At 57.9% G+C, this 22,243-nt stretch overlaps 1 protein-coding gene and 1 pseudogene across 1 annotated transcript; both read right to left on the bottom strand.

Annotated features, from left to right (window-relative positions):
* Window positions 1-3,623: 3,623 nt before the first annotated feature.
* LIF (LIF interleukin 6 family cytokine) lies at window positions 3,624-12,533 on the bottom strand. Its single transcript, XM_047698155.1, has 4 exons — window positions 12,398-12,533; window positions 9,988-10,107; window positions 7,977-8,155; window positions 3,624-7,250 (listed from the first exon to the last, which is right to left on the bottom strand). Exons 2-4 carry the CDS (start codon window positions 10,004-10,006, stop codon window positions 6,840-6,842), a joined length of 609 nt encoding a protein of 202 aa, XP_047554111.1. The 5' UTR covers window positions 10,007-10,107; window positions 12,398-12,533; the 3' UTR covers window positions 3,624-6,839.
* Window positions 12,534-14,412: 1,879 nt separating this feature from the next.
* LOC125082465 (uncharacterized) lies at window positions 14,413-21,373 on the bottom strand (annotated as a pseudogene).
* Window positions 21,374-22,243: the final 870 nt, after the last annotated feature.

Here is a 22,243-nt window from a genome sequence, read left to right as displayed (position 1 = left end):
CTTGTAGAATCCCTTTCTTTGGGCTGCATTGGATGCTGGGCAACGGTTTTTGCAAAGACCGCTGCTGAAATAGCCCCCTAGGAACCCACTCGCTGGAAGGCCTGTCACATGATGACTACCACCCACCCCGCCGTGGGGCTCAATGGAGAAATCACCCTCAGAACCAGTCCTAGGATAGGCTCTGTTTTCCCCGAGCCTCAAGAAAGCCTCCTCCTTTCTGAGTGTGAGAACTCATAACAGAACACATCTCCCTTTTTCCTTCAGCTGCCAGGAATCTCAGAGCCAGCTTTGAAGCTCAGCCATAGTAATTATGTGGCCCCTTGTGATCTGAAACATTTATTTTTTTTTTCTTTCCACGCTCTTCGTTTTCTCACTCGGCTTTTATATTCTCTAATGTTGATTCTCTTTATCTGTTTTATCAGTATTTTTATGAGGTGCCTTATGTTGTAAGCTGCTTTGCAGGCTGTTTAGAAAAAAGAGGACTATAAATAAATAAATACATCATCGTTCCATTATGATGTTAATTTTATTGCTGAAAGTGAACCTGGGTGTCTCTGTCGGTTTAGTGTCCAACTCCTGATTCAGGGTCCTGGGATCGAGCTCTGTGCTCAGGGGGGAGTCTGCTTGAGATTCTCTTTTACCCTCTCCTTCTGCCCCTCACCCCTGCTCCTGCACTCTCTCTCACTCTCTCCCTCCCTCTAGCAGGAGCAGGGGAGAGGGGCTGAGTGAGGGGGACAAACAGATACCTTGCTGAGCTGGGAGCCCAAAGATGTGGGTCTCTATCCCAGGACCCTGAGACCATGACCTGAGCTGAAGACAGATGCTTAACCCACTGAACCACTCAGGTGCCCGAAATAGAAAGAGAGAAAGAAAGAAAGAAAGAAAGAAAGAAAGAAAGAAACGAACAAACAAGGAAGGGAGGGCAGGAGGGAGGGAGGAAGAGTTTGTTCAGTGGGATAAGCGAATTCCCCAATTGCATAAGTCTGAATTTAGGGCAGAGGTGACCTGGGAAATAATCTTTCTTCTACCACTAATCTTTGGGCTCCTAGGGTATAAAACTGGCACATAGAGGCCCTTATTGGTCTTGACCAGGTGAACATATAGATAGAGGGTGAACATAAAGATAAGCCAATATAAAGGGCATCTCTCAAAACCTGTGTGATGTCGTGGTAGTCCCTTAGCCTCCTGGGGCCTCTGTTTCTTTACCTGTAAAATGGAAACAGTCAGTAGTCTAGCCCCACCCCCGAAATGGTCGGCAAGATGCAGTGATGAGTAAGGAAACACTTTGTAAACTAAAGTTCCAGACCATCATAGAGCCCATGGGCTGGTGTGTCCAGCCGAATAGCTGTTGGCAATCATCTTCTCGGGGTGGGAGTCCCCCTGTTGTGTGGACCTCCTGAGAGCCAGGATGGGAGACGGCTTAGCTGGGTAATGGGCTGCGGACTCCACCACATCCCTGAGGTCAGGAGGCCCCTCTGTGCAGGTCTCCTCCAAGCCTGGGGCTCAGGGCACTGTCAGAAGAGCCATCAACTGAAAGTTGGTCCACTTTGCCTGCCCCCTTTCCCATCAGCCTGCCCCCCTGGCCTCCTGGACTCAGAGTGGTCAGATCCTGCCTTCTGCACTCCTGGGGGGAGAGGACCCCTTTCCCCTGCAGAGAGAGCACCGAGTCTAAGATTCATTCTCCTTCCTCCATCTGCGCTGCCAGGCTCTGATTACCGCTGTGTTTCTATCTCCCTGCTCATGGGCTCCCTCCAGTAGCCCTGGGAAGTAGACAGAACACCATTCATCAAAGGTTCCTCTCACGGTCTCACAGATAAGGGAGCTGAGCTCACCCGGGATGGCACGTGGCAGAGCCGCTGAGGACCCAGGCCTCAAGGTCAGGGCATCCCTTCCTCCCACCAAGTGATCGCCATTGCCTAGTATTGGGACGGATGGTAATGCAATGACCAATCAACAGTCCTTTGTTCTCTCTGGTGGGGGCTGGCATGGAACAGCATACCTGCCCCCACCTGAGGAACAGAGAGCTCAGCAGACACAAGTGGAAGAGGTACCCGGAGCCCAGCCCCCCAGCCAGCCCCACAGGATGGCAGCAAGAATCCGCCATCCTGGCACTTCCCTCCTTGTTGTGCTTTGCTGTTTGTTTTCCTCTCGTTTCCTAGTAAAGGTTTCAACTTCAACCTTGTCTCCCAGGAGCTAAGGGGAAGCAGGGCGATGCTGGCGGGGTGTGGGCTGGCCCTGGGATCCAGCCTGCTGGAAGGGGCCTTCGCTGACTGTACTTGGGGAGGAAGAGACCCAGAAAGCTGTGGGTCAGGCTCCAGGGACCAGGCAGCCCCTCCCTCCCAAGCAGCTGCCTGTGCTGCCCTTGGCCATTGACACTTGGCGTCTTCATAGACTCAGGAGGAGTGAAAAATGAAAGGAGTGCAGGGTGGCTTTTCTTAGACTTGGATGAGCACACACAAATCCCCTGTGATCTCATTAAAAGGCAGATTCCTATTCAGTAAGTCTGGGGGTAGGGGGAAGCCTGCAATCCTGATCAGCTCCCCGGTGAGGCTAGTGTTGCCCAAGTGTCAGGGGCAAGTCCCTTCATTGCACGGAGAGTGGGGAGGACCACCGGCTGAGCCCCTGCTGACACCCAGTACTGTGATTGCCCTCTCCACCTCGACTTCTGGCACCTTCTCTGTGCCTCTTCCATCACTCACATCCTCCCGGATGCCCTCACTCATTGTCCCCAGTAGCCTGTGAGCTTCCAGAAGGCCTGGATTTTATCCTATTCACCTTTGGAAACCAGCACAGGGCCTGACACTTCTAAACACTCATGAGTGAGTGAGGAGGTGACTCTCAGAAAGACTGTCCAGATCCTCAAATGAATCTCAGCTGGGGGAACCTCAGACCCAAACCCCAGGGTCCCTGTGTCTATGGTTATCTTGTTCTAACCTCCCTTATTCCCCAAGGGAGAAGTAGGAGGCTGAGAAGAAGGTTGGCATGGAAGGGGGCCCCCAGGTGTGAAACAGAGGGACAGGACAGCAGTGTCCACTGCGGGAGGGCTGCTCAGGTCCAGAAAAGCCTGGTCCTGGTGCCAGCATGTGGCACAATCCTGGACAGAGCCCTTAGACTTCCTGCTCTAGGGTCATTCATGCCTATGCCCTTTAGCTCCCCTTGGACAGTCACCGGGCCACTGAGGACAGAAAATTGGTACCCGGTATCTTCTAGATCCCTGGGGTTCCATGCTGCAGAAAGAACATGAAATGTGGAGCTAAGGGGTGGGCCAAAACAGTCTGCCAGTGGGAACTGGGCAAGTGGCTTCATTGCTGAGACTGTTTCCCTCTCTGTGAAATGGGGATGATGACTCTTAGAAATTCATGGGGCTACTGTGAGAGGGGAGGGGCAGGGGCCTTTCTGGGTGGCACTCCACGATCTGGAACCCCAGCCATCTTGTTCCACCTGTGCCTGTTCTGCCCACCCCACCCACCCATGCCAGCATCCCTGCCCAGTGGAAGGGCCCCCTCCACCACCTCCCTGCCCTTTGTCGAGGAGAACTCCACTAGACTGGGTGTCCAAGACAGAGAAAGTCCCAACCCCTCCCGCCCCTGTCTCCCCACATCAGTACAGCCTGGAAAGCTTGCCAAGAGCAGATTCTTTATTAATTTCTCTTTTTTCTTAAAAAAAAAAAGTATTCCTTCAGTATAAAAAATAAATATTTTAAATATGACATTGAATAAATAAAAATAATCTGTCAGTATGAAACATTCCCACAGGGTACATTCATCAAAGAGGAATTTGTCCCTCAAGGCCAAGTCCTATCCAGTAGAAAGGAAGGAGAGAAACACAGAGGGACAAAATGGGGCTAGCAGTGTGGACGGGAGAGATGCCCAGGTACTGGGATCAAGGCGCAAGGGTGGCGGTGACCCGAAAAGTGGGGACATCTGTATCATCTGAAGGGAAATTCTCACTTGATTCTGGCCTCCAACCCCACAGGCTCCGTCTGTTCTAGAGAGCCAGCCAGGTGGGGCTGGGCTCCTTGTGGAGAGGGGGCAGGGGGCATCCCCAAGGAGGAGGCAAGGAGAGGGGGGAGGAGAGACAAAGAAACCGGTGGTGCTTTTTTCGCTTAAAATGTTTTTTAAATAAATGAAAGTTCCCAATACTCCTTTCTCCATCAATTGCCAAATGATTTGTCCTACCCCCTCCTCTGCTGACAGCCTGTCCCTCCTCCCTCCTCTTGACCCAGGATGCAGGTGTGGGTCAATACCAACAGTTGAAAAATGAGGAAAAGGACAGCTTCCTGCCCTGCAAAGCTTTTTCCGCACAAAGGCTCCATAATTTCGGGCTGCTGTGCAAAGTGGTCTGCTAGATTGGTTCGAGAAAGGATGTTAGGGATGGGGACTGAGGAGCAGAGCAGGAGATGGGGGTGGGGGAGGGAGAGGGCAGAGGCCGTGGGAGCCAGGCAGAGAGGTGGTGTTGGGCCCAGGGGAAGAGATTCCCTTGGTCCTTGACCCTCATACCCTGCCCAGGTGGGCTCAGCATGGTAGTTGGTATACTTGAGGGGATGGGATGATGGAAGACCCAGCTGGCCCCAAGCCTTCTGAGTCAGGTTCACCAAAGGAGCAAATTGCTGGGAGGAGGTAGGAGGCAAAGACACCGGATGAGGGTGAGTGTGACCCAGATTAGGACAGCCTCAGAAAACCTGTGGCTGTCATGGTCTCCTCTGCCACCTGCCACAAAACCACCTTGCCCCCCACCCTGCCCCCACCCCTGCTGGCTGCCCACCCGCCCCCCCTACCCCCAGGGTAAAGTGCTCAGGGAAGACAGAGAGGTGCAAAGTGAGTGCAAATTACCATAATAGCATTGGCTGAACTGCTAGGACCGCCACCCGCCACCCGCTCAGGGTTTGAGAAGAAGCCAGAATGTTCCTCTTAGCAGCTGCCCCAGCTCGGCACCCCCTCCCTTGCTCCCAGACTGGAGGGCGTTTCTCCACTTGCCTGGCCCCAGCACAAAGGAAAGGATCGTGTTCCCTGCCTGGGAGCCCAGACATGGGTGGGGGCGTGGGGGGAGGTGGGGCAGGAGGGACCACAGCTTCCTGGTCGTGGGCCCAGGGCCTCCCTATCCTCCTTTCCAGAGCAGGGAGCTCCTCCCTGCACTGCTCCAGCTTCCCAGAGGTCCAGCCAGGCCCTCTGGCCCTTTGTGGGTGTTTAGCCCACCCGAGCAGGAGCTTCCCCACTGTGTGCAAGCATGCTGGATGCTGGCTCAGGACGGTTCCAGAGCCCCTCGCTGGTCTAGAGACAGCATGGGAACAAGGAAACAGCAGCAGAGTGGGCCGCCAGGACTGCCTTAGCCAGGGTTCCTGGGCACCCTCTCAGCCGCGAATGTTACCCCTCACAGCACAATTCCAAGGAACTGCCAGAAAACACAGTGTTGAGTGAGCCCCCTGGAGCCAAGCAAGATGGTGGCCCCAGGAGAAGGCCCCCAGGCCATCACTCCACAAGCCCACCCAGACTACCGTGAACCCAGGATCTTGATATCCCTAAATCAGGCCACAGTTGGGATGGGGTATAGAGGGGGGTCCCCTGTCCCCCACCCAGGTGACCAGTTCTCTCTGATCCTGACTCTCTTCTGAGCTTCACCGGTAAGGCTTCTTCTACTTGTAACATCTTTGACTTCTGGGCCAGTCCCTGTGAAGGCTGGGCCCTGGCTCTTCTATGAGACATCGTATTATTTCTGTTGAGTAGGAAGCAGGGAAAGGGAAACTAACTTTGCCATTTAAAGCACCAATAAGTTAATATAAATAGGGCATCATAATAAATAGACAATCGTGCTGGGTCAGACACACAGCACTCTTGGCTCTCAGGCTTACTAAGACCCTGACCTCAGGTTCTGCTGTCCCCTTGTTCTAGGAACCAGAAATGGCCTCTAGTCCCCATCAAGTACCTTTGTGTGACCTCACGGGACCTCCAGGTGTCCCGGATGTGAGCTGCCACCCTGAACTACCCAGTTCTTCCCATTCCTTCCCATCCCTTACAGACCCCGGCCCAGAAGGAAGACTCTGGGTGCCCTCAGAACCTCTTCACCTAACTTTGCCACCTACCCACCTCCCCAAACCCCACCTCCAGGTCCAACCACCAGATCCTGGCCATCCCAGGCTTCAGGAAAGACTGCAGGGAAGGAGAGCCTGCCAAGGCTCTCAAGACCTCTCTACCTTTCCAAGCCTGAAGGTAGCCTCTCAGCCTCCCTAGAGGCCTGAATCCCAGTGAGCTCATTCTGGAACTTTCTGTTTCACAGTCCAGTCTCTAGGCCTGAGCTCTCCGATCATGCTCAAGAAAAGGAGTATCTTAAACCAGAACTCCCCTTTCTCTCTTCCACTCACTATACTTGTAGGGACCCAAGGAGTCCTCTGGATCCCAGCTCCTCTGGCCTGCCTGAGCCCAGTCAAACCTTCCAAAGACTCCGGAAGGGGCAGCAAAGGCACCAATGGTGGTAATTCTGTGGGGTTGACCCCTGCCGTCGGGCCCCACAGTCAGAGTCACCATGGACAACTCGTGCAGTTTTCTCACAAAGCCCCTAGCCAAGTGGGCCAAGTGGGGACAGAGGTCCAGCCCACAATCCCCTCACCAGCCCAACACCCTGGTGCCTGGCTGCAGTCTCCCATAGGAAGGGTCCTTCTCCTAATTGGCGCTGCTCGGCTTTATCACAGCCCACCCTAAGGGGAGTGGACTGGCCAGGAAACCTCGGGGGTCTGCCGGCAGCCCCCAATTTGGCCTGGCGATGCTCTGGGCCCTGGCCACAGTCTGAGAGCCGCCTGAGCCTAGGATCTCAGGGTGTTCCCTGCAGGCTTCAAGACCTCCCATCTAGAAGGCCTGGGCCACCACGGCAATGACCTGCTTATACTTCCCCAGGAGCTGACAGCCCAGCTTCTTCTTCTGAAAGACGTCCTTGCCCGAGGTGTCAGGGCCATAGGCCACGTCCACGTGGGCCACGTGGTACTTGTTACACAGGCGGCAGAGCACATTGCTGAGGAGGCCCCGCAGGATGTCCGCCGTGGCGTTCAGCTTGCTGTGGAGGCTGAGGGCGTTGGGATTGAGGACCTTCTGGTCCCGAGTGATGTTGCCCAGGGAGGCGCCAAGGTACGCGATGATACGGTAGAGCTCCACGAGCCGCGTTTTCTCCGTGCCGTTGGCGTGGAATGGCGGGAAGTCCGTCACATTGGGGCCACACAGCTTGTCCAGGTTGTTGGGGAACGGCTCCCCCTGGGCCGTGTACTGAGGAGCAGAGAGGGAGAGGGGAGGTGACGTTGGGGGTGGTCAGGGTTAAGGGTTCCAGCCCTACCGCCAAGCCTCTGGGCAAGCTCTTGGGTCTGCTTCCTGCCTCTGGCATAGAGACCCAGCTACTCACCCTCTAGGCATCTCAGGAGCACCGTGAGAGCCCGGAGTAATCAATGGTATGAATGCACGTGGTGAAGCATCAAGGGACTCTCGTCCCCCTCACTCAAGATCATATGGGGACGGAAAGGAAAACACCCCATCTCACCTCCTGTGGGTGTGCCACACACACTTGCCCTTTCACCCACTGTACGCGCCTTCTTCCTGGGCGGCTTTGCACCCCAGACACCCACAGCCCACTTTCTCTCCCAACAGCAGCATCTCCCAGGTCACCCCACTTCCTCTCTGTCCCTCATTGGCCTCCTGCTCCACGTGGGGAGGAATGCCTAGACCAGCAGTGCCCAGCCTCCCGCTTCTCCCCTCAGCTCTGCCCAGACCCAACTGGGCACCTTGGAAAAGTGGCTTCCAGTCTGAGCCTGGGCTGGGGGAGGGGCACCCCCCACACCCAGGAAGCTGTGGGGGGTGGGGGGTTGTTGTTGAACCAAGCCCTTTCCCCATTCTCTCCTGCCAGCTCCAAACTCGATCTCTTCCCAGGCCAGCCCCACCAGCCCAGGTCTGTGGAGCAACACCTCCCCCCTCCCTCGGGACCTGGAAGGGGGGACTTACATAGAGAATAAAGAGAGCATTGGCACTGCCATTGAGCTGCGCCAGTTGGTTCCTGATCTGGTTCATGAGGTTGCTGTGACATGGGTGGCGGGTGGCGCAGGTGGCGTTGACTGGAGTGATGGGAAGGGGGCTCCCTGCTCCGTGTTTCCAGTGCAGAACCAGCAGCAGGGGCACAACTCCTAGGAACATGCAGGAAGGAGCCATGAGCAGGGTGGCTGGGGTGAGCAAGGGGGCTCGGAGCAGAAGATACACCTCTTCTCCCCAGAGACACCGATGCCCCCATCCCACCTCCAGCTCTGTCTTCCCCGGGGCTGCTTCAAGTTTTCATCGTCTCACTGCATCTGTTTCTGTCTGCTTCCCTCTCTCCAGATCTCTATCTCTGCTTCTCTCCACTCACTTGTTTTTTCCTTCTCTCTCTCCTGAGAGGAGGAAGGGGGTAGGACATGAGCTGTTCCCACCTGCTGGGAGCTGGGTCCAGGGTGACAGGAACCATCCAGCCCTTTCCCTCGGGAAGGCAAAAAGCCCCTGAGGCTTCCTGCCCCTTCTGGCTGGAAGACACCATGCCCCAAGCCCAGTGGGTCTCAAGAGACTGAATGGTCCCTATCTTCCCACCTCACAGGATGGTCCAGATTCTTGTGCATTGCTTCATGCCCACTGGTCCTTTGCAGGCATTAGCTCCCAGATCAGGCTCCCATGGGAACCCGGGGTTCGGAGGTGCAGATCTTCTGCGGACACTCTTCTCCCTCCCAAACCTGTCACTTGATTCCGCTGGGCATTTGTCTCCAAAAATTCTGCCACCCTCCCCCATCTCTTCCATCGTTCTTCTCCCAGTGGGGCCATTCTCATATTTAGGACCCTCAGCTCCACCCCAATTCTGCAATTCTGCCCCCTCTCTAACCCCAAATCATCACTCAGAACTTCCTGTCCCCCAGACCTACATGCCACCCCCCTCTTATCTACCACTTGCCCCAGGCGCCAGGTTAGGACAAGGAGAATCCTGGGGTCATGCAGGCTCTCAGAGCCTTGGGGAGGGAGAGGAAATGGTGCAACCAGAAAAGAGAAAAGGGAAAAGGTCGCAAGCAGCCAGGTGGGCGGGGGAGGAAGGAAAGTGAAAGGTGACAGGAGAGCTGGGAGCTGTCTGGGCCTGTTCTGGGTCCCCCCTCCCCCCAGAGAGCCTGCTTCCCTGCTTTACTCTCTCTGGTTCCCTCCCAGGGGCCTCTCCCAGTGGCCCAGCAGCAGGAGCTAGGGGCAGCAGACCAGTGAGGCTGGAGAACCGGTGAGGCTGGGGTGAAGGGGGGCGCTGGAGCACTGGGATCTCCCCCGCTGGGGCAGTGGCAGCCTCAAGTTCACCTCTTCTGGGTCCCCTGTTCCTCCCAGCATCCCCAGGCAGCACTGAGACCCCGGGATGGTTGGGGAGCCCCCACAGCCCCGGCTCACCTAGCAAAGACCACAGCTTTCCAGGCACTAGCAGATGGAGGCGGCACCTGCTTCCGTCCCGGCCGGAGTTTGCAAGCTGCTCGGAGGCCGGTGCCCCTCCCTGGGAGCAGCCCGGGACGCAGTTGGAAAAGAGAAAGCGGAAAGACAGAAAGAAAGAGAAAGAAAGAAAGAAAGAAAGAAAGAAAGAAAGAAAGAAAGAAAGAAAGAAAGAAAGAAAGAAAGAGGGAGGGTGAATTGGGAGAAAGCAGAGCGGGAAGAGCAAACGGGAGAGTGGCAGGGGCGAGGAGGAGGAGTAGGAGGAGGAGGAGCGGGAGGAAGACTGCGGCGGCCCCCTCCCTTGCCCGCCAACCAGCCGGCCCCCGGACGGGATGGGCGCGCGGTGCCGGGACCATGTGCCTGCGCTCGCTCCCGGCCGCCACCCAGTGCCTCCAGCGGCCCGGGCCGGCTGCACCGGTGCCCCAAGTGTCCGTGTGTCTTCGGCGAGTGGGTGTCCCGCTCGCGATCGCCAAGTGCCCCAAGTCGCCGCAGCACCCTCCGTGGGGCGCGGAAGCCGGCGCGGGGCGGGTGGATTTACCTGCCGCCAAGACCTTCATTATGGGCTGGACTCCAGAGGGCCTTGGAAGAGACCTTAGATGCCGGCAGTTTTCAGAGGTTCATGCTCAACGGGGAATTTGCCTGATTTATATACTGGAGCCTGTGTTGTAAGACAGAGAGAGAAACAGCTATATTTAGCAGGGATCCCCGTCCAGGAAGTTGTTTGAGGTGCATCATAGGAAATTATGAATGGAAGAAAGTGAGAGTGGGGGGGCAGTGAAGGGGGAGGGTGGAGAGAGCAGACTTTTTTCCTCTTCTAAGAATTTGATTGATAAAATTATAATGAACTCTTCAACAAAACACCCTGTGGTTTTCCTGAGTGGCTTGCCCTAGGAGTTCTTTGAAGTTGGGGAGTGCCAGGAGGGTCCCGAGGCTCCAATCATCAGGGTCCCCGGGGCTGCAGGTGCTCCACACAGCCTTGACTCACCTGGGTTTGGGAGGTGGCTTGACACTAGGCAAGCAGATGGAGGCTGGCCCCTGTGGCCCCGTGATCAAGGGATTTTGGGGGCAGGGGGGAGGAGGTAGTCTGGGGCTTGGCTGGGAAGGAGGCTCCAGGAAGAGGGGCTGGGGCCCTGCTTGGACTTTAGACTGTAATAAAGCAGAACTGGAGTTCTGTGGGCACCTCTGACGTAGCCTCCTCCAACCTGCCCATTGCTACTGGGGCCAAGGCCAAGTGGGGCTTCGAAGGGCACAGGTTGCCCAGAGTCCCATGGGGTCAGACCTCCTGACCACCACCAGCAAGCCTCCATTGCTGACCACAGATACCTGTGAGGCTGGGGAGGGGGCTGGGAAGATAGGGGAGCAGGGAGGTTGAGGTGACTCAGTTCTTGGGGGACAGCCTAAGGAAGAGCTTCTGGGAAGGTATTGTGTGTCGGGGGTTTACCTAAACTCTTTGTGGTCCAATCTCCCCCTTCAGGGAGCATTTCCATTCTGGAGGGACACCTGGAGCAGAGACCCAGGGAGGCTTATCGGATCAGACCCAGGTTTCTTCCTCAGGATGCTGAGGGCCTGGCTGAGAAGAGAAATAGCTTGCCCCGCCCCCAGCCTTGGAAGCCCCCTTGGGCTCAGAGAATAATGGTGACCCCCCAAAAAGGTGTTTCTAGAGTCTGTAAGGCAGGGTCACAAATAAATTCTGGTGTCTATCATGGCCAATTAGATTCATAAACATGTGAGGACAGGCAGGAAGGAATGGTGGGGACTAGGGCAAAATGAGCACAGGACTCCTCCCCACAGAAGGCATTTCTAAAAAATGATGTGAAGAAGTGCTGGCCAGAGAACACGTATCTGGCACCGTACTGTCTCCCCAATTTGCCAGGGGCACCCTCTGTCCCAGGAGATGGTCCATTCCCCTGGGGAGCTCACCCCAGCCCTCCAGCCTGACTCTAACCAGGAAACAAGGCAGAAAAGTTGGTTTCCCAAGGCGGGGAGACCCACCACCTTTCTCGGGCCCCTGCTCAACCCCTCACCCATCCTCCATGCATGCTCCCAGCTCCCGCCTCTTGCCACATCCCGGACCTGCCCAGCCACGCGTTCCTCCCTCATCGTGCCAGGACGAGCCCTCATGCCTGCTGCGGTCCCCCTTCCCCCACACACACTCTGCCCTATCCAGGCTCACTTCCCCCATGCTCTCCTAGCAGGACATGGGATGTGGGGTGATAAACCTGCCCATCCCAGCTGGCACTTCCCGGCAGGGAGGGGGCTGGTAGAGTCCAGACTGGCTCTCCTTCCTCTCCCCTCCCCCTCCTTGTCTCTTCCTTGGAAGGCCCTAGAAGACCCCTCCTGGCACTTGCCCCTCCCATACACCTACTATGGGGTCCACATACAGCCCCAGGAGGCCCACCTACCCCGGCCAGGCTCAGGCAACCCCATGGCACAAGACATCCCAACTTATTTCCCACCCTGACCAAAAAATCCCCCCCCCTCCTCTCCTCTCCCGTGTGAGGGCCTGACACAAACACGGAGCACGTGAACACAAATGCTGGGCCAGCCTCCAGTCCTACCGCCAATCTCCCAGGCCCCTGTCACCTGACTCAGCCTGGTGCTTCTGCTGTGGACCCCAAGTCCAGGGCCCCACTGTGGCCCCCTCTATGGGTCCCCTTGTTCCCCCACCTGAGACACTCTCTAGGCGCCCTGATTCTCCTGGAGGCTGCCAGCCCTTCCCACTACTCTCCTGCCCCCGTCTCTGCCCTCCAGCCTTCAGAGTAGACTTCCAAGTCCTCGTACTGCATCCCGGCTCCCTGGATCCCATGCCAGCCCTACAGCCCACCCCCCGTCGCCATGTAATCTCAGCCCCACCCCACAGGAAACAGGAAGTGGGGGCAGAGTCTAGAAGTCACTTAACTCCCTCCCCGACTGGCCCTCCCATGCCTCAGTTTCCCCTCTCATGGTACCTGACTTGGTCCGTGCTCCCCAAGAGCTGTGGGCCCCTCGGCACCCTAGGCCCGGCCTCCCTTTCCTGCCCATGTCCAGGCACCACCTGCTCTGGGCCTCTGAGGGGAAGCTCGGGCAGGGTCTTGGAGCTGCCAGGCCGAGAGCTGCCTGCAACGTGGCCCTGGTCCCCAGGAATCGGCCGCCCAGACCGCACTCCAGACCGGCTCTGGTCTCCCGGAGTTTGTTTTCTTCCCTCCCTCTCTATGAGCTCGCGCGCGCGCGCGTGTGTGTGTGTGTGTGTGTGTCTGTGTGTGTGTGCACGCGCGCGCTCGTGTGTGTGTGTGTGTGTGTGTGTGTGTGTGTGTGTGTGTGTGTGTGTGTGTTTTCCCCTCAGCTTCCTCACGGAAGGCATCCTCCCTTCTTGGCTGCATGCTCCCGGGGTCGTGACCCCAGGCCCCACCCTGGAGTGGCAGCCCCAGCTCGGCCCCTTCCAGCTGTGACTTCATCTCCAGCCTGTCCTGCTCCTGCACACAGGGCCTGCTGGGGATTTGACCGGCCTCAGGGTGAGGGGGACCATCAGGGTCCACGTGGGGCCCTTTTCCGCCGACCAAGGCCCTGCCAGGTCAGGGCCCCGGGGTGCTGTCTCCAGGTGGCTGTGCCCTACTTTGCTCATCTCCCCTCTCCAGGAAGTAAGCCCACGTGTCGGCCTTCCCAGGGCCCCGAGGGGCTCTTTTTGTCCTACGCACTCTGCCATAGGCGCCCGCCCCCTCCTCCTTTCTGCAGCTTCTTGCCCATCATGCATTCGACCTTCCTAGAAGATCACAGGTGTTTTATTTTTCAGATGGGGAAACTGAGGCTTGGAGCAGTGAAGCCCACTTGCCCAGGGCTGTGCAGAGGCACTAGAGCGGGGTCTGGAACCCACGCCTCTGGCTTGCAGGCCGAGTTGAGACCGAAAGCACCTCCAGCTCCGAGAGGAGCAAAGGCTCATGAAGAGCACATAGGCTGCTTCTTCCAGGATGTCTCCCCTGCCCACAGCCCAGACCAGCTTGAGTCTGCCTGGTCCTTCCTGTCTCCTCTCAAGCGGACACAAGTCTTCTTCCTCACTCCTGGAGGGCTTGGATGGGGTCTGAGCCTCATTTGTACTCTTGACAGCACCTGGCTCAGGGTTACACCAGAGACGATGCTAAGTACTTTTTAAAAGCATTTCACAATTTCCAAAAGCTGTCTGGGCCAAATGTCTCGTGGAAAGACCCTGTGGAGCTCTCTGGTCCGTATCGTGGACTTTGGCCTCAGTCAGCACGTTGGAGATTTGGTTTTGCCAGCTCTGAGCAGGGGACTTTGGGGGACGTGAGCAGCTCCTGGCCTCAGTTTCTCCATCTATGAAATGGGAACAATGGCACCTATGCTGTGGGTTGGCCGTGAGGTGTGGGGCTCTGCACAGTTCTGGGCGCGCCACAAGCTCCTGACAAGTCGGCATTTATTCTTACCAGGTGAAGAACCTCACCTTACTGGGAAGGAGGGGTTTTTGTCCCCATTTTAGAAATGAGGACACTGGGCACACTCCGGGGCTGAGGAGGGAAATCTGACAGGAACTGTATCCCCTCTCCTGATGGATAATGAGGAAGGACACCCTTAGCGGCTCCAGCTTCTTCAGGGGCACCCCAGACAGATAAAACATGTCCTGTGGGGAGATGGCATGGCACCACTCGCTCTCCTCATGTCCCATCCTGGCCCCTGACTCCCCCTCCCCTCCTCACCCCAGGCCTGAGCTGAGGACAGCATCTGACCCTGGGCTCACCGCCCCCAGGAACTGATTCACCCCCAGGCCCCATCTGAGAAGGAAGGAGACATAGCTCAGCTCAAAGGGGCTTGAATCACCAGCCGCCCCCTGCGGAGCCCCAGGGGGGGATGCGGGGGCGGGGGCCAGCCCCCTGCCTGCCTGTCTCTTTCCTGGGCCTCGGGGGCACTCAGGGGAGAGGGCAGCTCAGCAGCAGTGGCCATCGGCTGGGGGGGCGGCTGGGAGGTACCCTCACAGTCAGGCATCCTGTGTGGGAAGCCAGTAGTACTTACTCACCAGGTAAGCAGCTCTCTGGGCATCGGGGAATTCCCCAAGACCAGTGACCCAGAAACGGAGTGCTCTGGGCAAGCCCCACTGCCCAGGCCAGCCCCCACTCCTTCCTTCAGCATCCCCTCCCCTGTGCCCAGTGGAGATCTCAGTTCTCTGAAAATTCAACGGGCATCTGCTCTTAGCCTCCGGCAACCCAGCCCCTGCCTGGCCTCGATTTTCCCACCTGGGAAATGAGCACAGTGGAGTCAGATGGGCCTGGGGAGGGAGTTGGAGGTCAGAGGCTCTGGTCCAGGACTAGGGCCGGTGAGGGGTGGCCAGAGTTGGCAGGAACAGCTCAGGAATTCTGGCACAGCCCCAGCAGTTGGGAGTCCTGTCCAAAAAGGCAAAAACACCTCATTATTCGACACTTGAGCAATGAAAGTGTCACTACGCCTGTGGTCCCAGCCTGCACCACCACGAAACCATCGTGGACTTTCCTGTGGCCCCTGGAGCCGCTTTGCAAGTCAGCCGTGGGCCAGCCAGGGCTAGGATGGGGGTAAAGCCTGTGGGTAAAGGTGCAGCTCAGAACCAGGAGAACCTGGATTCGAATCCTGCCCATACCACTTACCAGCTGTGTGACCTGGGGCCACTGGGCCCCTCTCTCAGAGCCTTGATTTCCCTTCTAGAATTGGGGAGTGCTGTGTGCGGTGCTGTCATGAGGGATGCTCAGTGGGAAACACAGACAATGTGCTTAACACACCGTAGTCATTCTAGCCAGAGCTCTGCGTGGTCCCAGGAGGGGTTCAAACCGCAGCTTGAGTCAGGGCCCTGGGTCTGAGAGGCCAGGGAGGGCTCCTGGGTCCTCTCAGTCCACAGAGCATGGTGTGGCTCCTGGGGGGACAGACAGCCTTTGAGAACCTTAGCAAGAGAATAAGTAATACTTCCCGCCTCAGGGTCCTAGAGAGCTCAGCTGTCTTTGAGACTCTAGAGGCCCGGGTTCTGGGCTTATAGTCTGCTCTTTCTCACCCTCACCCCGTCAAATCTCTGGCAGGGGCCAGCTACACCCCTCAGGGCCAAGCTCGGGCCAGAAGCCATCCTGGCCTGCCGCCAGCTGCCCCCATCATTACCCGGACATTTCCCGACTGGTTCTGCGTCAGGAATCACCCCCCTGGAGGTGAATCAGAGTGACTGCATTTTTTTCTTCAATTCTGATAGAAATTGCAAGGGAAGCAGCAGCCCACAGAGCGCTGATCACATCACTGGCAAGGTCAGAAGCCAGCCTTCGAGGCCCACGCTGTTACACGAAGCCCGCTTCTGCGCCGGGCTCTGCCCTCAGCATCTCCATCTTGAAGATGGGCTGCTCTCCTCTCTCATCCTCCATCAGCATGGTCTCTGGGAGCACCTTGACCTTCTGCTCTAGGCGCTCCCGCTAGCCCAAGACGGGAGCAGGTGGGATGGAGAGAGCAATGTTTTCACGCTCTGGGTTTCGGAAGCCGGCCACTTAGCAGCTCATGGATTCAATTCAGAGGGCTGCTGCCAGCACTTTCAAAAAGGAAATGGAAGAGCCAAATCACAGGGCATCGCCCAGAGCGAGGGCAAGTGCTGCTCCACAAACATTTTTTTTTTCCCCGTTGTCTCTATGTGTCAGCAGCCGCATCACCCTCCCCGGTCACAAAGTGCGATGTGTTTCTAACTGCAGGTCTCGGTCAAAAACGTTTGTAAGCCACTGGTATCGATGATGAAAGCCTGGCCCTGAGGGGCTGAGGAGTGACTTGCTCAAGGTCACTCAGCGGTTGACAGCATGGGACTCAGGACTTCCATGCCATTCTGCTGTCCTTTCCAGTTCAGGATCCCGCAGGAGGTGCTGCGGGTGGGTCGGGGCGGGTCGGGGTGGGGCGGCTGCTCCTGGTGTGGGGTGGAGGCCTTTCATCACCCTGTGTGGGACAAAGGCCCTCCCGGGGGGGCCCAGCCCCTCACCCTCCACTCCCTTCCGCAGCCTCAGACCCCCAGCTCCCCGCCCCACCCTGCCCCACCTGGGTGGGGTGGGGATAGTCACCGGCCTTTCCTCACTCCTCCACGGGAACCCTTCATCCTCGCCACAGGTGGCAGCAGGAGGAAGTGGCCACCCTGTGCCCCCCCTCCTTCCAGGGTAGGCTGCTACCTGGAGACTGAGTCTGTCTGGGAGCACCTTCGGGGCATCCCATGGGTCTGTGCATCTAGGACTGAACGAGCATTCACACGCGAGCGTGCGTGTGTGGCAGGGGTCTGTGTGTGTTGACCCATCCATGCTGGGCTGTGTCTGACCCTGTGGGCACGCACACGTGTGTCTGCGCTGGTCTGATCGCTTGTGGGAGACAGCTGAGGCATACACATCTCTGGCTGACTTGGTGGCCCTCTTTGTGATTGTGTGGCTGTGTGAGTGACTGTGAATGTGAATCCTGCACGAGCGTGGGTCTGACTTGGTGTCTGTGTGAGTCTGCGTGGCAGGGGGGGGGTTTCTGGGCCCAAGTGGTGAGGCATGACCCCTGCCCAGGCGAAGTGTGTGTGTGTGTGTGTGTGCATGCGTGCGTGTGTGTGTGTGTCCCAAGTGTGCCTCCAAAATCCCCCCCTCACCCTCCAGCTCCCACCCCTGGGAACCATGTGGCAGCCTCACGTCACGGGGGCCACCAGCAGCTGGTTTCCTCCCCACCCCGCCCCAGGCCCCCCTGCCCTGGCCACCCTGACTCTTGGCGCAGGGACAAAGCTGATGTCAGAGCTGAGCTGACAGCTTCCTTCTCCCACTGGATTTTCCAAAAGAGAGAGACCACAGCTCGGCTCCTATTAAATAATCGAGGGGTGGGGGGGTGAGGGGGGAGGGAGGATGTTTCACTCAATGATTTCCTGAACTCAGAGGCAATAAACAGAACAGGAAGCAGCCCCGGGGACCCACTCAGCCTGAAACTGGCCAGCCAGAGGTGGGGCCCAGCCTTCCTCCAGAGTCAAGCTTACTGGAGCCACCCCAACCCGACCCCAGAGATGATGTCAGGGAAGCAGGCAGGCCCTCTCTCCAAACTGTCCCTCAGTGCCTGTAGGGACTGAGGAAATGTTCTGAGGACGGTGGGTGGGAGGTGATAAGATGGATAGAGGAGAGCGGGCCCCTCCCAGTGGGTGGGGAGGATGGAGGGAACGAGGCTCAGCCAGAGTTGGACCATTCTCTTTCCTGGGAAGAGAAGAAAGGGGGAACTCCTTGAAGTCAGGAGAGGGACAGGACCAGGTAGGGGAGCAGCTCGTGGGGAGCAGGGAAGACAAGGCCAGGCATCCCCCTGCCTCCCTCAGCCAACCTGGAAAAGATGACTGTCTCCCACAAACCCTGCAATTTCGGACCACTCCAGCCCTGCTTCCCGCTCTTTCTGGGGCACACTGCAAACCCCAAAGGCCATCAGGGGGCTCTCTCCCACCCACGTCCCGCAAAACAAACTATTATAAAGTGCTGCCTCGAGCCCCCTAGAATCTCCAGTCCTAGCCCCACCTCCAAGGGAAGTATTTAAATCCTGTTTCACAGACTTGGAAACTGAGGCTTAGAGAGTTGAAGGTTTGCCAGAGGTCACACAGGGTGTGACAGAGCCAGGTCTCTCCCCCACATTCCCCACATCCCTACAGGGTCCCTATAATAGAAGCCAGGATGGGCAGGGCTCTCTGGCAACAGGGGGCACAGGGGTCCCCAGGATGAGTCTTCCCCAGGGAGCCCCTCCTTCTGCTTGGGCCGGCCACTCAGCTGCTTATCAGCCACAGGACTCCATGACACAATCCTGCTCTGATCTCCTGCCCAGTGGGGCCCCTTCCACCCCCGCCCCACCCTTGGACCCCATTTCCGCTTCCTCCCTTTCGGGGTGGGACCAGGCCTGCCCCGGGATCACAGTGGGCTGTCTGGAGAGCCGGTATGCCTGCCAGTCACTCAGCAGCCAGGAGCTCCCATGTCCACTGTGGCCAGGGGGTAGCCAGCAGGAGACCCTCACAGAGGGAGGAAGGTGGCCTGCAGTTCCCCATCCTTAGAGTCCCTTGTGAGAGCCCACTTACCTCCCAAGACCACCATGGCCTCTCCTGGCCTCTGGGTCCCCACTTGTAAAGGGACTATGTTAGGAAGATGAGCTTGGGGGTGTGTGTGGAGGGGAAGTAGGTGGGCTCAGCCATCAGCCAGACCACAGATCCAGCCGTAGGTCAGACACTTACAAGCTATGGCCCTCAGACAGGCAGCATTGTCGTTCAGACATTTACAAAATGGGACTTGATGTCATCAGCCCATAAAGGGAGCGACACCCTCTGGAGGGGGTGCTGGAGTTACTGATACTAACCTAGCTGTTAAGATTTCACAGGTGGGACGCAGAGAAGGGAAGTTGCTTTTCCAAGGCCACAGGCCACAAGCAAATTAGTGGCACGTTCCCCAACAGCATGTGGGCGGCCTGCCTCACTTGGGACTCCCAGATGTTGGGGAGGGTCAGGAACCCCAAGTTTTAGTCCCCATTGGTTGTGAGAATTCCAGAAAGAAGCTTTTTGGCGTCTCGGTTTCTCCAGCTGTAAAACGGGTCTAGAGAAGGCCACCAGCCTCCAAGGATCTAGAAAAGGCTTTTTGAGGCTTTGGGGTCTGGTCATGGAGGAGAGGGAAATCCTTCCCAGGGGCCCTGGAAAGCCGGCCCAGCGAGGTTAGGGCTAAGTTGTCCGGCTCCTGGCCCCGCGTTCTCCTACGCCCGGAGGCTTAGGTCGGTTCCAAGCCGCGGGCTGCAGCGCCCCCCACTGTTCAGCCAGCGGCAGCAGCCTTGGCCACAGCACCACCGAGCCCCAGACTGGCGTGGCTCCGCCGGTGCCTCCCCCAGGGCTGGGCAGGGCGGGATTTGGGGATTGAGGAAGTGGGCGGGGATGCCCGAGGCTCCGAATGGAGGGTAAGCAAAGGCCATTGGCCCAGGCAGGAGAAGAAGACGATACTCGGGGGGTCCTGGGGGGGCCTCGGCCTGGCCCAGGACCTACCGGGGATACGGAAGGGGACAGCCCTGAAGACAGGCCGCAAGGGGGAGGCCAAGACCGTACTCAGTGGGCCCGGGTGGGGGCGGCGTGCCCCGATCCAGCTAGAAATCTGGAAGGAGAGAGTTGGGGAGATCACCGCCCCTTCCTACCCACTTCAGGCCCCAGGACCACCTAGTTGCCACCTGGGACAGGCCCTGGGTACCATGTCCCCCCATCCCGGAAGCTTCTCTGCAGTCAGGAACTGCTGATGGCAAGATTGGGGTCCAGCCCCTTCTTAGGTATTTGTGCCAATGAGCCCCCTCCTGCGGTGCCAAGCTGCGCACAGACTTCGGTTATTTTTTCCTTTTTCTTCACCATGGCCTTGTGAGCTGGGGCTTCCACAGTCAGGCCCATCTTACAGAGTGATCAGAGCAGAGTGGTCTAGTACTGTGCTGGCCCAAGGTCAAAAGTGTAGGGGCCATGACCTTGACTGACCACACACCCCAGAGCCTCCCATGAGGGACTTGACTTTGTTAAAGACCCCTGCCCTTCTACCCAAACAGAAGCAGGCAGGGGGTACCCCGTGACCTACCACAGCCCCTTCTAGAGGGACAGGGACCCTCTGCCTGCCACATCTCCATCTGAGGAAAAGCTGGGCTGCCACAGACTCGGAACCCTTTACTGCCCTGGGGTAAAGGAAACTGAGGGTCCCTTGGGAACCCAGGAATCAAGACCACCCCCCATCCCCACCCAAAGAGGCAACCCCTTCGGGATCAGGCAACCCCTTCGGGATCACGCAATACCAGGATTCTGACCTCTCCATCTAGTTCTCTCTCCTCTGCCCGTCCATGATCTTTAACCCTTCAGTGATCCATGACACTTTCACATCTGGTCTGTCCATGTTACCTCAACATCCTTGGTGAGATGGGCAAGGAATGTCCTACCACACCCATTACACAACTGAGAAGTCCGAGGCTTGGAGAACTGTGGGGGTCACTAGGTACCCCCCCAGACATTGGAGGATTTGCCAGTACTGAGGATAAATTGGGAGGCTGGCAGCTACCCCCGCACCAGCCCTGCCCCGTCAGGGAGGCTTACCGTGCTCTGCGCCAGTGCAGGACCCTCTGGAGTCTCGCAGGTGTTTTCTGGGTCTTCAGTAGGACACCATAGACTTCAGGGCCAGCACCCCTCTGCTTCCCTCTCCTGCTGAATCTTCTCTGGAGACAGCTCCTCACACTGCCCCCACTTGACTTCCCGTCAAGTGCCGGGTGGCCCTGAGGCTCCCCCCACTTCCACCCCACCCCCTGGTGGAAGGGCTGGGTGCAACAGGGGCAGAGAACCCCAGGCTCCTGGCTAGCCTGCGCCTGACAGGTGGGGCAGGGTCTTTGGGGTGGCCGAGGGGTAAAGTGGGGCTGGGGGTGGGGAGGGGGCGACCCTGTGCCCAGCACCCCTGCCCAGCACTGCGTGGCAAGGCCGCTGGGACCTGAGTCACAACTGACTGGGCCGCGCCCAGCCTGCCTGGGTGACCCAGGCCAGCATAAGGCGATGACTGAGCAGCCCTCCGCATGACCGGCCGGGGTCGGCCTTAGGTGTTTTGACTCAGACCTGCCACAAGCCGTGTGCACCAGGGCCATGCCCCTTGTCCCCATCCCCAGGAGAGTCACAGGGCTGTAGCCACCCTTCCCCTCCCCCCGGGGCGCAGGTCCCCCCAAGCCACCCCTCACTGTCCCGGCACCCACCTCAGAACCCCGGAGTCACCTGTCCCATCTGGTTGGCCCTCCTCCACAGGCTCCAGGGCCCCACCTGCCCAACCCACGTCCCTGGGAGACCTTCGCCCCTCCCCGCACCAGGGAGCAGAGCCCAGCCCTTGGGGCCGCCCCAGGAAGCAGGGATTGGGGCTGGCCAAGCGGAAGGCCTCCCCAATGCTGACCGTGGACTGTGAGCCTTGCCTTAGCATGGAAAAGGGGTTCTGTGTGCAATCTGGGTCCCAGGCCTGGTGTGGAGGGGAGGAGGGCAGGGGGACAGGGGCAGAGAGAGAGGAGTTGTGAAGAAAACCAATAAGGAAGAGAAAATGAGGGAGAAAAAATAAAGAGAATGTTGCTTGTGCACCTGCTCAGCGACAGTTTATGATAACGCTGAAACAGTGCTGCGCGCGCGCGTGCGTGCATGCGTGTGGGTGTGTGTCTTGTCTCCCGGGGAATCTTACAGCCAGGGAGGTGAGCCAAGTTAGCCCGTTGTACAGAGGGTAAAGCTGAGGCTTGGCTTGGGTGGTCACACAGGTTTAAGGGCAGGGTGGGTGGGGTTTGAACTCATTTTGCTTGACCTTCAAGTATTTTCTCATCCCTCAAGAAAGAGGGAAAAGAACCAGATGGATCGTGGTGGACAGTGAAGGTCATGGAGGCCAGAGAGCCGGCTCCGCTGTTTGCAAGCCCTGAGTTTGTTTGGCAGTTAGATAATGAGTGCTGGGCACCCCATTCCCGCCTTTTCCCAGCAGTTTCCCTGCCCTCTGGACCTGGGGAGCTTTCCATCCTTGTGCATTACATGCTGTTGACTGAGGGGCTGAAAGGGTCACCTTGAAAAACTTGAAAAAGACAAAGAAAATCTGGCTTTGAGTCGATGCCCACACAAGGCCAGGACCCTTCTGTGTTCCTGAGCCTGTGCTGGTTCTGCCGGGGCCTGGGGCCACTTTGTTCCTTCACACAACCCCTGGGGAGGAAGCATCCGCTAGCTGCCTGCCCACAACGTGCCACCACTCCAGGGAAAAACGCTTCCTCTGTGGCACAAAAACATTTTTTGAGCCCCGCCCCACTGCCTGTCCCAGCAAATGGTCGTGGGAACCCCA

This window comes from Lutra lutra, chromosome 12, assembly GCF_902655055.1.
Source record: "Lutra lutra chromosome 12, mLutLut1.2, whole genome shotgun sequence".
NCBI lineage: Eukaryota > Metazoa > Chordata > Mammalia > Carnivora > Mustelidae > Lutra > Lutra lutra.
Note: the sequence above shows the minus strand (reverse complement) of the source record. Positions and strands in the feature narration are given on the sequence as shown.